General features: G+C 49.3%; 1 protein-coding gene across 2 annotated transcripts in view; it reads right to left on the bottom strand.

Annotated features, from left to right (window-relative positions):
- Positions 1-2017: 2017 nt before the first annotated feature.
- The window catches only part of wdr17 (WD repeat domain 17), a 45501-nt gene continuing 33691 nt past the window's right edge, over positions 2018-13827 (bottom strand). Inside the window, exons 18-32 of one of the 2 annotated variants that reach the window (XM_087842242.1) lie at positions 13221-13346; positions 12830-12985; positions 12635-12699; positions 12205-12337; positions 12033-12121; positions 11794-11893; positions 11564-11703; positions 10981-11092; positions 10656-10797; positions 10086-10188; positions 9827-9928; positions 8697-8795; positions 2832-2899; positions 2619-2716; positions 2018-2447 (exon numbers count right to left, since the gene is read on the bottom strand). In XM_087842242.1, coding sequence (XP_087698368.1) covers positions 2328-2447; positions 2619-2716; positions 2832-2899; positions 8697-8795; positions 9827-9928; positions 10086-10188; positions 10656-10797; positions 10981-11092; positions 11564-11703; positions 11794-11893; positions 12033-12121; positions 12205-12337; positions 12635-12699; positions 12830-12985; positions 13221-13346 — 1653 coding nt within the window. In that variant the 3' untranslated portion in view covers positions 2018-2327. Of the gene's footprint in view, positions 2448-2618; positions 2717-2831; positions 2900-8696; positions 8796-9826; positions 9929-10085; positions 10189-10655; positions 10798-10980; positions 11093-11563; positions 11704-11793; positions 11894-12032; positions 12122-12204; positions 12338-12634; positions 12700-12829; positions 12986-13220; positions 13347-13827 lie in introns of those variants that run through there. The other variant, XM_087842243.1, reaches the window with a different exon arrangement.

Raw genomic sequence — 13827 nt, 5'->3', positions numbered from 1 at the left:
CGCTCTCCAAGAACCCGTGTGTGTTTTGCATGAAGTCACAGGATGTCATGAAGAGACGGTATAAACAAAGAGGCTCAGTGAGGCTGATCTCACAGCTGCTGTGCTGAAGTTTCCCTGTGAATGAATCCACAAAGACATGAAATGATTTGTGGTTATGATCGTTGTCTTTTACTGGTCTGGCTCTCCTGTTATCGTTCTACAGTCTTTGGTCTGTAGAACGATTGGTCCCTGACCTTTAAGTCTACTTTCTTCTGATTGGCTGCCCCTCACTTGAATTGAAAGTGGGTGGAGCTTGTCTTCTTACAATGACAGTATCAGGGAGTGTACTCAGGCAAACTGTGAGAAACCAAGTGTTCAGAGCAGTTTGCAGCCTGAGCTCAGGAGGAATGTTAACACAGTGCTCCCTCGCTATATTGCGGTTCATCTTTTGCAGCTGTCGCAATTTTGCATGCTTTATTTTTTTTTACAGCCCATTGTGTTCTGCGTCCTGATTGGCTGTAGACCGTTGTCAATCAATCCTGTGCCGTGTCTCCGGTACAGTACAGAATGCGTTCAGCTTGTCGATCGCTAGCAGTGTGACAAAAAGTTGGACTTCTCTCCATGCTGAGGGAAGTTACTGTATTTTTTGGACCATAAGGCACGCCGCATTAAAAGCGAAACAAAACAGTCAGATAAATCAAACTTTCCTCAGCTCATTCTTCTTACTTCCTCCACTTCCGTACCATTGATTCATTGTTGATTCATTAATGTTAAATTCTCTGCAGCTGCTCTGTTCCCATGTTCTGAAAACAGGGTTTGATCTTTGGTTTCGTTCTCTAACACTGGACTTACTTTTCTACGAAGGTTTGAACAAGAGAGAAAAATGTGAAAATGTTCACGCCTGTCTGAGAAAAAAGTGTGCAGTGAGGGGTTTTCCAGCCTTAAAACATCTGTAATAATTGTAAAGAATAAAGTTCGCGGTTATTTTTGGAACGTAACTCCCGCAATAAATGAGGGAGCGCTGTATGTAGAATTCCCAAATAATAGGATTCGATTCAAATCAGATTTATTTATTCAGCACCAAATCACAACAACAGTCGCCTCAAGGTGCTTTATACTGTAAGGTCGACCCTACAATAATACATACAGAGAAAAACCCAACAATCATATGACCCCCTATGAGCAGCACTTTGGCGACAGTGGAAAGGAAAAACTCCCTTTTAACAGGAAGAAATCTCCGGCAGAACCACACACACACGCACACACACTCCTCGTGCATATGGTACGGCAACTTTTCTCCGTGCCCCTGGTACACTGCGCAGAAACACCTTGCCACACACACACACACACTTCCTGTTAAAACAGTTCTTCTTTCCTCCTGTCACCAAGTGCTGCCAAGAGTCGTCTGATTATTTGTGTTTTCTCTAATTTGTTGGATCTTTGCCTTTCAATAAAGCATTTTGAGGAGATGCCAGCATGTGTGTGTTCACATAAACGAATAGTCCTGAGCCGCCCTCACAGTGTGTGGACAGATTCTTTCATTGTGTCTTTGTAGAGCTGAGACAGGAAGTCAGGAGGGTCAGTAAAGTATGTGAGGGTGGTGCAGGAGATGTGAGGACAGAGGTGAGGTGTGTGGTAGGAGTTACAGATGGGTTCAAGGTGGGGGTGGTGATTACATCAGGGATCAGCTCTTAGCTCCTCCTCCTTTGCAGTGGGGATGGACAGGCTCACAGGTGAGTCTCTGATGTTTGCAGATGATACTGTGATCTGTTGTGAGAGCAGGGAGCAGGTGGAGGAGAGCCTGGAGAGGTGGAGGTACGACATACGTGTGTGAATGAGAGGCAGACAGGTGGAGAGGTGAAGATGCCAGGCAGCAGGAAAGGAGGAAGACCTCAGAGAAGATTGGTGGAGGTAGTGAAGGCGACATGCAGAGAGTGGGTGTGGCAGAGGAGGACGCTGGGATAGGAGGCAGGTGATCCACTGTGGTGACTCCTAAAGGGAGCAGCTGAGAGAAGATCAACACAAAGAAAGTCTCCCATAAATACTCAGTGGTGTCTTTATTCCAGTGCTTTCTTTGTACAGTAGAAGACCTCAGATTTATACCCTGTATGTACATGATCACATTGTGGGAAGTGGGAGTCCTACCCAGTACGACACATTCAACACCAGTGCTCCTCACATGAAGCACGATTGGTTGGCTACATTCTCATCACGTCACAGCTGACCAATATCAAAATCTACAAAAGCTTTGAGCTTCTCTGAAGCTGCAGTTGGCAAAAAGTGTTTGAGCTTCAGCCGCTGGTTTCTGTCTCATCGCCGCCGTGACGTCTTCCTCTTCTTCGTGTGTGTTAAAAGGGGTTGATGCGGAGTCCCGTCCCCAGCGGGGAGAAGGGGTTGACCTTCGCCCACATTAAAGCATCGTTGAGTGAGATGGCTGACTTATTGTCCTCCAGCAAAAACACCGGACCCTGAGCAGAGCAGACAGAAACACGTCGGGTAATCAGAGCTCGTGGGGACGTCTAATGGGCGTGATGCTTTCCCCGACCATGACCTTACTGTAACCTGACACTAAAACCACACTTTGAGTCTCAAAAATGCCTTCAGTGGGGTTTTGGTCCCACAAAGATGTTAACACACACCTGTATTCTCTGCCCGGTGAAGCAGGACAGCTGGAGGTCTGAGTGACTCGGCAGGTTGGAGCCCGTCACGTAGTCAGCACCGCAGAGGAGCAACGCACCTGAGAGACGCAGGAAATGGTTTAATGTTGTCATTATCATTAACACGACGCTTCTTTCCTCGCCGTCTGAGCTGCAGCTGGTGACGCGGCGCTCTGAGGCGTGAGGACTGCTTACCTTTGTGGCTCGGCTGGATTCTCCTCTGCAGGCAGCTGAACTCGTCTCTTTGACAGTCTGACGGGGGGCTGTTGGAGACAGACGGACAGGAAGCACGTTTGCTGTGAGTGTGGACATGAGTGATAACAGCAGCATATTCTGCATAACTACAGCTCACAGTTTACAGCATCAGTGCGAGCCGAGCTGAAGCACTCGGTCATGCTCCACTTTAACTGCTCATCATATGTAGAATCGTCCTACGTGGAGTCTGAGGCCTTTCATAGATGATACGAACACTTTGTTTTCTTAATATGAAAACATCCAGCTGTGTGGACCGGGCCCCACAGACCCACTCAGGGTAAGAACTCATCAGTGGGTTTGCTTCATAATCAAGCTTCAACACCCGAAAACACTTTAAAGAGAAAAACTGACAAAATACTGAGACGTGACAAATGTACTCAGACTTGTCTGCTACAAATCTACCAGAGGCAGAGTGTGTGTGTGTGAGTGTGTGTGTGTGTGAGTGTGTGTGAGTGAGTGTGAGTGAGTGAGTGTGAGTGTGTGTGAGTGTGAGTGTGAGTGAGTGTGTGTGTGTGAGTGTGAGTGTGTGTGTGTGAGTGTGAGTGTGTGTGTGTGAGTGTGAGTGTGTGTGAGTGTGTGTGTGTGAGTGTGTGTGTGAGTGTGAGTGTGTGTGAGAGTGTGAGTGTGAGTGTGTGTGTGTGTGTGTGTGAGTGTGAGTGTGTGTGTGTGTGTGTGAGTGTGTGTGTGTGAGTGTGAGTGTGTGTGTGTGAGTGTGAGTGTGTGTGTGTGTGTGAGTGTGAGTGTGTGTGTGAGTGTGAGTGTGTGTGTGTGTGTGTGTGAGTGTGAGTGTGTGTGTGTGTGTGAGTGTGTGTGTGAGTGTGAGTGTGTGTGTGTGTGTGTGTGTGAGTGTGAGTGTGTGTGTGAGTGTGAGTGTGTGTGTGAGTGTGAGTGTGTGTGTGTGTGAGTGTGAGTGTGTGTGTGTGTGTGTGTGAGTGTGAGTCTCAAACAGCTGTCCTGTGGCCTGCAGCTTGCTGACTGCAGTCACTGCTTACAGGAAACCACAGACTAAAATAAAGAAATGAAACTGGTCCAGCTGTTTGTGACAAACTGACAGCGCGATGTCGTTCTAGAAGCTCATCCCTGCTCTGTTCCCCTTCAAAGGCGCCGTTTCAGGATCAGGACTCAGGTTCTGGGTCACAGATGGAGCTGTGTTAGGTCAGGCTCAGGCTCTGGGGTGTGGTGTCACACTCTTTGCAGCTGAGTCCACTCAGTAATGAAGCGACGTGTCCTTAAACGGGACCAGACTCGCTGCACTGACGGCGTCTGAGCTTCTCTGTTGTGGTGATCGTTCCTGTTTTTGGTGGAAGCCGCAGCTTTGACGTCTCTTTACAGTTTTTCTCTGATGGTTGAAGCACATTTTTGTAACTATTGGCTATTTTTGCAAAACTCTACACAGAAATAAGGAAACTCTTCATCCAGTCAGCAAAACATTGTAGTTTTCTTGTAAAAGCGAATAACGCTGCTTAACTCTCCACACCTTTGTAAAAATGGTATTTTTGTATCCAACAGTTAACACAAGCCATCACATTAATAAGCACACAATGCACCAACTACACACTGATGGTATGAATGAAAAACACATCTGGCTTTTGCTTTCTCTGTGCACAAGTAGGCCATGTCAGTGTGAGCTCATACTTTTGTCATAGGTCTGTAAACATGGAGGGATCCAAACTTCAAGTACTGGTGTTTATTCACACACATCAAAACAAACACAAGTGTTGATTTCCAAGTATAGGATTATTTGCAATCGCCATGTTGACTATATGGGTTTCTTGGTCTGCAGTGAACATGCGTCCTCTGCCCCAGCATCTGCTCGTCTAGCAACTCTGTAAAGTAACAATTTCAGTATTTTTACATCTATGGTATTGTTGTGTTTCTCATTAGCATACGGCAGTGCTACAGATCTTAGTGCAAAGTGACTGTACTCACCGATTCTCATTTCAATATGTCCTTATGATGCTACAGTGTAGCGGCTTGAGTTAGGCTGAACCCGTCGGCCAGCTTCCCTCAGGGTCACTCCACGATTGATTACATGGTCCACTAATGTAGCTCTGATGTCATCAGCAATTCTATGTCTTACTCTTCTTACCCTTCCTCTCCCTCCTCCTCATCCTCCTCTTGTTCCTCCTTGTCCTTGTCGTCCTCTTCATCCTACTACTTCACCTGCACGTCCTCTTCCTCGGCTCCCTCCATTGTACTCCACACACAGAGCTGACCTGTATTAGTGCTTGGGCTGATTGCAAAGTGAACTAATGATCTAAAAAAGTTTTCACATGTGACAGTGTGCCAGACAGTTGTGGTGTAAATAATGGCCTTAAATGTGTATAGTTTTGTTAGGAGTGTGTTGATCATTTGGGAATTGAGTGTAAAGCAGTGAGTTGTGTTTACAGTTGTGCTGTGCAGTGGATTGTAGCTACAGGTTTGCAAAGTGTGTGTTACAAAATGACAAACTGAGTGCAAAGCAGTGTTTGTGCTTTTAGATTTGCAAACTCAGTGAGTGGTTTTGCTGTAAGTATTAATAGTTTTAGGAATTGTGCTGTAAGAATCACAGTTAGGGTTTAAGCATTCAGACAAACTGTAAGATGAATAATCATAAAAGAGCTTTAATGACTGAACATCAGCCCAGCGACATGCCTACGTGTGCATGTGTGTGCATGTGTGTGCATGTGTGTGCCTACGTGTGCATGTGTGTGCATGTGTGTGCATGTGTGTGCCTACGTGTGCATGTGTGTGCATGTGTGTGCATGTGTGTGCCTACGTGTGCATGTGTGTGCATGTGTGTCCATCTGTGTGCATGTGTGTGCATGTGTGTGCATGTGTGTGCCTACGTGTGCATGTGTGTGCATGTGTGTGCATGTGTGTCCATCTGTGTGCATGTGTGTGCATGTGTGTGCATGCGTGTTCATGTGTGTGCATGTGTGTGCCTACGTGTGCATGTGTGTGCGTACGTGTTCATGTGTGTGCATGTGTGTCCATCTGTGTGCATGTGTGTGCATGTGTGTGCATGTGTGTGCCTACGTGTTCATGTGTGTGCATGTGTGTCCATCTGTGTGCATGTGTGTGCATGTGTGTGCATGTGTGTGCCTACGTGTGCATGTGTGTGCATGTGTGTGCATGTGTGTGCATGTGTGTCCATCTGTGTGCATGTGTGTGCATGTGTGTGCCTACGTGTGCATGTGTGTGCATGTGTGTGCATGTGTGTGCATGTGTGTGCATGTGTGTGCATGTGTGTGCCTACGTGTGCATGTGTGTGCATGTGTGTCCATCTGTGTGCATGTGTGTGCATGTGTGTCCATCTGTGTGCATGTGTGTGCATGTGTGTGCATGTGTGTGCCTACGTGTGCATGTGTGTGCATGTGTGTGCCTACGTGTGCATGTGTGTGCCTACGTGTGCATGTGTGTGCATGTGTGTCCATCTGTGTGCATGTGTGTGCATGTGTGTGCATGTGTGTGCCTACGTGTGCATGTGTGTGCATGTGTGTGCCTACGTGTGCATGTGTGTGCCTACGTGTGCCTACGTGTGCATGTGTGTGCATGTGTGTCCATCTGTGTGCATGTGTGTGCATGTGTGTGCATGTGTGTGCATGTGTGTGCCTACGTGTGCATGTGTGTGCCTACGTGTGCCTACGTGTGCATGTGTGTGCATGTGTGTCCATCTGTGTGCATGTGTGTGCATGTGTGTGCATGTGTGTGCCTACTTGTGCATGCGTGTGCATGCGTGTTCATGTGTGTGCATGTGTGTGCATGTGTGTGCATGTGTGTGCCTGTGTGTGCCTACGTGTGCATGTGTGTGCATGTGTGTGCCTACGTGTGCATGCGTGTGCATGTGTGTGCCTACGTGTGCATGCGTGTGCATGTGTGTGCATGTGTGTGCCTGTGTGTGCCTACGTGTGCATGTGTGTGCATGTGTGTGCCTACGTGTGCATGCGTGTGCATGTGTGTGCCTACGTGTGCCTACGTGTGCATGTGTGTGCATGTGTGTGCCTACGTGTGCATGCGTGTGCATGTGTGTGCCTACGTGTGCATGCGTGTGCATGTGTGTGCCTACGTGTTCATGTGTGTGCCTACGTGTGCATGCGTGTGCATGTGTGTGCCTACGTGTTCATGTGTGTGCCTACGTGTTCATGTGTGTGCCTACGTGTTCATGTGTGTGCCTACGTGTGCATGTGTGTGCATGTGTGTGCCTACGTGTGCATGCGTGTGCATGTGTGTGCCTACGTGTGCATGCGTGTGCATGTGTGTGCCTACGTGTTCATGTGTGTGCCTACGTGTGCATGCGTGTGCATGTGTGTGCCTACGTGTTCATGTGTGTGCCTACGTGTTCATGTGTGTGCATGTGTGTGCCTACGTGTTCATGTGTGTGCCTACGTGTTCATGTGTGTGCATGCGTGTGCATGTGTGTGCATGTGTGTGCCTACGTGTTCATGTGTGTGCATGCGTGTGCCTACGTGTGCATGCGTGTGCATGTGTGTGCATGTGTGTGCCTACGTGTTCATGTGTGTGCATGTGTGTGCCTACGTGTTCATGTGTGTGCCTACGTGTTCATGTGTGTGCATGCGTGTGCATGTGTGTGCCTACGTGTTCATGTGTGTGCATGTGTGTGCCTACGTGTTCATGTGTGTGCATGTGTGTGCCTACGTGTTCATGTGTGTGCCTACGTGTTCATGTGTGTGCATGTGTGTGCCTACGTGTTCATGTGTGTGCATGTGTGTGCCTACGTGTGCATGCGTGTGCATGTGTGTGCATGTGTGTGCCTACGTGTTCATGTGTGTGCATGTGTGTGCCTACGTGTTCATGTGTGTGCCTACGTGTTCATGTGTGTGCATGCGTGTGCATGTGTGTGCCTACGTGTTCATGTGTGTGCATGCGTGTGTTTGCGTGTGCATGTGTGTGCATGTGTGTGCCTACATGTGCATGTGTGTGCATGCATGGACACGAGCGTGTCCCCAGCAGTAAGTCTGCATGTGTCGAGCTGCTCAGTTGTGGGGATGGTGGAAGCAGAGCAGTTATGTGTACATACAAAGATGTATTAGGAAGATGCTAATGATGAATTAACCATGCACCAGTGCTGGGAGACCGTATGCACGGCTCTTACTGATAGGCTGAGTTCATCTTTGATGCTCTGCTTCCTTAAATAGCAGCTTATGAAGTGCAGTTTCAGAACAGCACCACAAGGTGGAGCCGCCTTCATCTGAGTGCTGCTGAGCTGGAGGGGACAGCACTGATGAAACAGTCGTATATTTTATTCTGAAGCTCTTCCTGATGTTGACGAGCTCCATGATAAATCATTAAATCTTTACCATCTTATATGAAGTCCAGGATTTGGTTCATTTTTCTTCAAGCGCTTTGATTTCATCGGGCTTTTCATGACTCATCTTCCTGGTGCTGTGGTGGAAACACGGGTCACTGTGTGCCGCTGGGACGTTCAGCCCTGAGAAGAAGATCCTCCTTCAGTGACGAGCACATTTCCACCCAGACAGAGAGGAAGTAAAGCTTCCACTTCACTGATTTCAGAGTGGGCCGTAATGGCTCCTGGTGCTCTTCATCCATCTGATTTCCCCTCATCAGGAAGTCCTCCAAACCTCAGAGTGACGATTCTTCAGTTAGCGATCACTCAGTGAGCATCTCAGTCTAACGGCAGATGCAGCTCCTTCATGTGTCGTGATGCAGTTGCCTTGGTAACCGGCCTCATCCTGGCCGCTCTTCAGCATCACTGCTACACCTCTGCTCATTAGTGTGAGCACCTTGTAGTGTTATTGATACAACGTGTGTGTGTGTGTGTGTGTGTGTGTGTGTGTGACGTACATGCTGTTAGCTTGCGTGCAGGCCCTCCAGGCGTCCAGCTCCACGGACAGCTGCTCGATCTTCAGAGGGACACACACTTCTCGCCGCTTCAGCAGCTGACTGAGAAACACAAAGAAACACGTTCACAGACGCTGGCGAGCAGCGATCCAAACAATCATCGTCGATAATTCCAAATCAAAATATTAGCTGACGTCACCGCGCACGCTGATATCTGTTCCTGTTTCTGGAAGTTATTTTGACGCTTGTGTCCAAATGAATCAAATGTAAACCTGCCTGTAGCTCCAAAGCTTCAGCTAAGGTTTAAACCAGGGGTGTCAAACATAAGGCCCGGGGGCCAGAGTGGGCTTGGCAGAGACTCCAGTCTGGCCCTTTGGACGGACGTGAAGGAGGGCGTAGATGTTGGAGTTTGAACTGTGTTACAACTTTTCCTACTGATGTTTTAGTTTCTTCTTAAAGTTAAAATGGTAAAAATTACATTAAAAAACTTAAATAAACTAAAGACATTCATGCTAAACCAACATAATGAAGTAACATAAACAGAAATGGTCAATGGCCTGTATTTGTATAGCGCTTTACTAGTCTCCAAGGACCCCAAAGCGCTTTACATATCCATCCACACACACATTCACACACTGGTGATGGCAGCTACATTGTAGCCACAGCCACCCTGGGGCGCACTGACAGAGGCGAGGCTGCAGGACACTGGCGCCACCGGGCCCTCTGACCACCACCAGTAGGCAACGGGTGAAGTGTCTTGCCCGAGGACATAACGACCGAGACTGTCCAAGCCGGGGCTCGAACCGGCAACCTTCTGATTACAAGACAAACTCCCAACTCTTGAGCCACGATGTTGATCATGTACCAGACAAACTGCTGTTTTTCACAGTCAGTCAAGGTAAAAACATTAATGTGGTTTAATAAAAACTTTCTGTTTTATAACCACAGGACAGTCTGAGTGCTGACCTCACACTGAGGAAAATCCTCTGTGTGCACTCCGAGGGAATCCAGCGTCAGCTTTCATGCTGCTTCCACACAGAGCGCACTCACAGTGTGTGTGTGTGTCTGCGCACTCACAGTGTGTGTGTGTGTGTGTGTGTCTGCGCACTCACAGTGTGTGTGTGTGTGCGTACCTGGTGTATTCGTAGAGTGCAGGTACGATGCTGCTGTACTGTCTTCTAATGGCCAGCAGAGCTCCAATATAACCACAGAGGATGAGCAGCTCACTGCGGGCTCTGCACACACACACGCACACACACACACACGCACACACACACACACGCACACACACACACACACACACACACACACACACACACACGCACACACACACTCAGGTCAGTCAACTGTGTACGGTAAGAACAAACGTTTCTAACAAACAGTCGTTCTCACTCGGTGGTCTTGGTCGTGATGAGGCGGTCAGTTCTGATGTAACTCATCAGGTCCAGGATTGGCTGAATGTCATCCACCGTCCAATCAGATCCAGCCAGCTGTTCTGAGGAGGAAAAAAAATGAAAAGCAAGATTTGAACTAATCAGCCCGTCCATCATTATCCTTATCAGGGTCGCAGGGGGTGGAGCCTATCCCAGCTGCCACAGGGCGGGAGGCGGGGTAAACCCTGGACCCTAACACTCATCAGTGTTTATAACTATTGTGGACGATCAGTTAGCTCCTCAGTTTAAAAAAATCACAACAACAGTCGCCTCAAGGCGCTTCAGGTTGTAATGTAACGACCTACAATCATATGACCCCCTATGAGCAGCACTTTGGCGACAGTGGGAAGGAAAAACTCCCTTTTAACAGGAAGAAACCTCCAGCAGAACCAGGCTCAGGGAGGGGCGGGGTCATCTGCTGTGATTGGTTGGTGTGAGCCATTAACATGAAAAACATGAAGATAAAACACATGAAATCTTAGTTTTCTGTGAGCTTCCAGCTGCTGCACAGATGCTGATGCGTGAGTACCTTTGACGTGGTTGATCCCGATCTGCAGGGCGACCTCAGGCTCGGGGCTCAGCAGGTGCAATTTAACCGCCGAAAACAAATCTCCTTCATTCACAGCTTCTTCTGCCAGCACCTTACACTCCTCCAGTGAAGGCAGGCCGCACTTTAAAGACAGCGAGCGACATCATCACGCGTTAACATCGACACGTGCACGCCCACGTCCAGGCTCTGCCGCCCGGCCGCTGGCACACAAACATGTTTCTGCTGTTGTCTGTTAAATAAAGGCTTTAAGTGTTTACAGATCACTGCAATGTTTACATTTTACCCAGGAGTCGAGCGTACACACCCTTTCATGCAGCTGGTTGATTTCAGCAGCGGTCCCCGGGTAAAACGCGCAGAGCTTAGCCAATAAGACGGGGTTGTCGGGGATCATTCGCAGCAGGTCAGCTGACAGCTCCCTAAGTGTAAACAGAGAAGATGAGGTTTTTATCATGTGCAGCTTTGATGGAGCCACAGAGTGAAGCAGCTGTGCGTGCTCAGCCTGTAGCTGACGCTAGGGCGCCAGCACAGCTGGACTCACTGTTGGAGCCTCGAGTGGACATTAGAGGAACTGCAGTTTCTCCTACTTGGACGTTTACTTTGTCCTGATTGGTTCACACTGTGCAGGTAAGCGGCCTGCATACTAATTTGTTTAAGTCCCGCCCACCTTTGAGCACCAACAGCTGCACCTGTCAGGGAACAGTTCCCTGACATCGCGAATTTCACGAAAGAGAGAGCCAATCAAAAGGATGTGTCACAAAGCCACGCCCTTAAATCCCCCAATCTGATCTGTTCTCAAACTAAACCAAATCATGTGACCAGTTCAGTTAACTGAGCGTGCTCAGAGGACGGCGGTCTTTGTGTGGCGGCAAAGCAGCACAAAAACCTACCATGTCGGATTGGTCATGTACTTCCTGGCAAGGAGCTGAAGGCAGTAAGCCGTGCTCTGATTGGCCCCCTCTCCGAGGACGATGCCCACGCACGCGGCCAGCTCCAGCTCGTTACCTCGCATCAGACTGGACATGGCTAACTGGAAGCAAAGCACACGTCCACACACGCTTCAGCCACGTTTTAGAGTGGAGCGCAAAGAAATGCCGAAGACGGCGACGGCGACGCTCACCTCGACGTCGTCCACAGCCAGGTGGCAGCACGCCGCCAGCACAGAGCATCCGTCCTGGAAGTACCACTCAGCGAGGTCCTCACAAACCTTATGGAGGAGACTGCAGAGAGAGGAGAAGCACACAGGTGTGCAGGTAAACCAAGGAGGAGACCTGAGATCAGCGTGCACACAGAAGTGTCTGTGTGTGTGTGTGTGTGTGTGTGTGTGTGTGTGTGTGTGTGCGTGTGTGTGTGTGGTACCTCTGGTACTGCTGCCTGTTGTCCACGTCATTAGTCGTGTGGTTGGCTGCAGAGCTTTGAGGAGCTCGTATGTTCCCCTCACACGCTCCCTAAAAACATTCATGGTTAGGATGTTGTCACGTGTGCGTCCCTCGTCACAGCTGATGCGTCCGTGTTGGTGTGATCTTTGTACCTGTGCGATCAGTAAGGCCTCCAGCAGCTGTCCTCTCCCACTGAAGAACGTCACCAGTTTTTTGATGTCTCCCGTGGCGACGCAGTACGGGATGGCGTCGTCATTATCCTCGGCCATCAGCTGGTCTGCTCTCCTGCCACGAGCACAGGCTGATATGAAGCGTGTGGAGCAGGAATGTGAGACTCGATAAACCTTATAAACCGTTTATTTATCGTGACCTTTGTGGCCTCGGCAGCAGGAAATGAGCCGGGACTCGCTGCTCTGCGTTTACAGCCTAACACTTAAACACGTCATGGACGCACGATCGCCTTAAACCTTACAAACAGTCGTCTGCTGCCGATGGGCCCGACCTCAGCGCGCTCATTGAGTCAGAAAACATTAAGTGCAGCGTTCATGTCAGAAACGAGCAGATTCAGACGCTCGGTGTTACCTCTGCATGAGCTTCTTCCAGTACTTCATGGAGACTCCCGGCGCCACAGACAACGCTTTCTCCCACTGAAACACACAAAACACTCACGTCACTGCTCACTCAAACTCTTCCTGCTTTTTGTTTTAGTCAAAGTTTCATTTGAACAGTGCGTTCACACACACACACACACACACACACACACACACACACACACACCTGTCCCAGCTCCACCATCAGCTCACAGTATCGTTGGGTCTGTCCCAGCCTCAGATGGATATCTGCGGCTTCCTTCAGCCGCTCCTCTTTGCTCGGCGCTCCGATTCCTCCTCCGAATTTGGACATCTTCACGATGGTCAGCTCCTGAGCTTCAGACTGGAAGAAAACAAAAGCTGAGGCTAGAAAATGATCATTAGAATTAAATGTTGTCTGATGTGCTGGGGCAGATCGTCCACAGGTTAGCAGCAGATAGAGACGAGCTGCACGCCTGCAGCTGCAGGAGCATGAGGCAACAGTCTCCTGCTGGATCACAACTCAAGCAGGAACAGGTGTGGCGGTGACTGTGCACGCTACGTCAGCTGTGACAGTGAAAGGACCAATCAGGACTCACGGTTTTAAACTTGAGCAGGTGCTTCATGTGCATCACTCCTTTGCTGTAGCTGGCTGGGAGAAGTGAGTCGTCCTGGCCGTTAATCACTGACACCAGGTCCCACAGGTTACTGCTGCCACCTGGAGGCTGCCACACACACACACACACACACACACACACACACACACACACACAGACACACGCACACACACACAGACACACACACACACACACACACACAGACACACACACAGACACACACACAGACACACACACACACACACGCACACAGACACACACACAGACACACACACAGACACACACACAGACACACACACACACACACGCACACACGTGTAAAAACCAGCACGCTGATGTGTTCAAACATGTTTAATCAGTAATCCAGCCTCTCTCCACCACAGACTGTGGACACGCATCCTGCTAACATGCTGATGTTCTCTGGCTTTACTGCTGCTGCGTTTGCAGGACGAGCAGGAGCAGGAGGAGCAGGAGGGGGAGGAGAAGGAGGAGCAGGAGGAGGAGGAACAGGAGGGGAGGAGGAGCAGGAGGAGCAGGAGGGGGAGGAGAAGGAGGAGCAGGAGGAGGAGGAGGAGCAGGAGGAGGAGGG

This window comes from Neolamprologus brichardi, chromosome 6, assembly GCF_056152115.1.
Source record: "Neolamprologus brichardi isolate AB-2024 chromosome 6, ASM5615211v1, whole genome shotgun sequence".
Classification (NCBI taxonomy): Eukaryota; Metazoa; Chordata; class Actinopteri; order Cichliformes; family Cichlidae; genus Neolamprologus; species Neolamprologus brichardi.
Note: the sequence above shows the minus strand (reverse complement) of the source record. Positions and strands in the feature narration are given on the sequence as shown.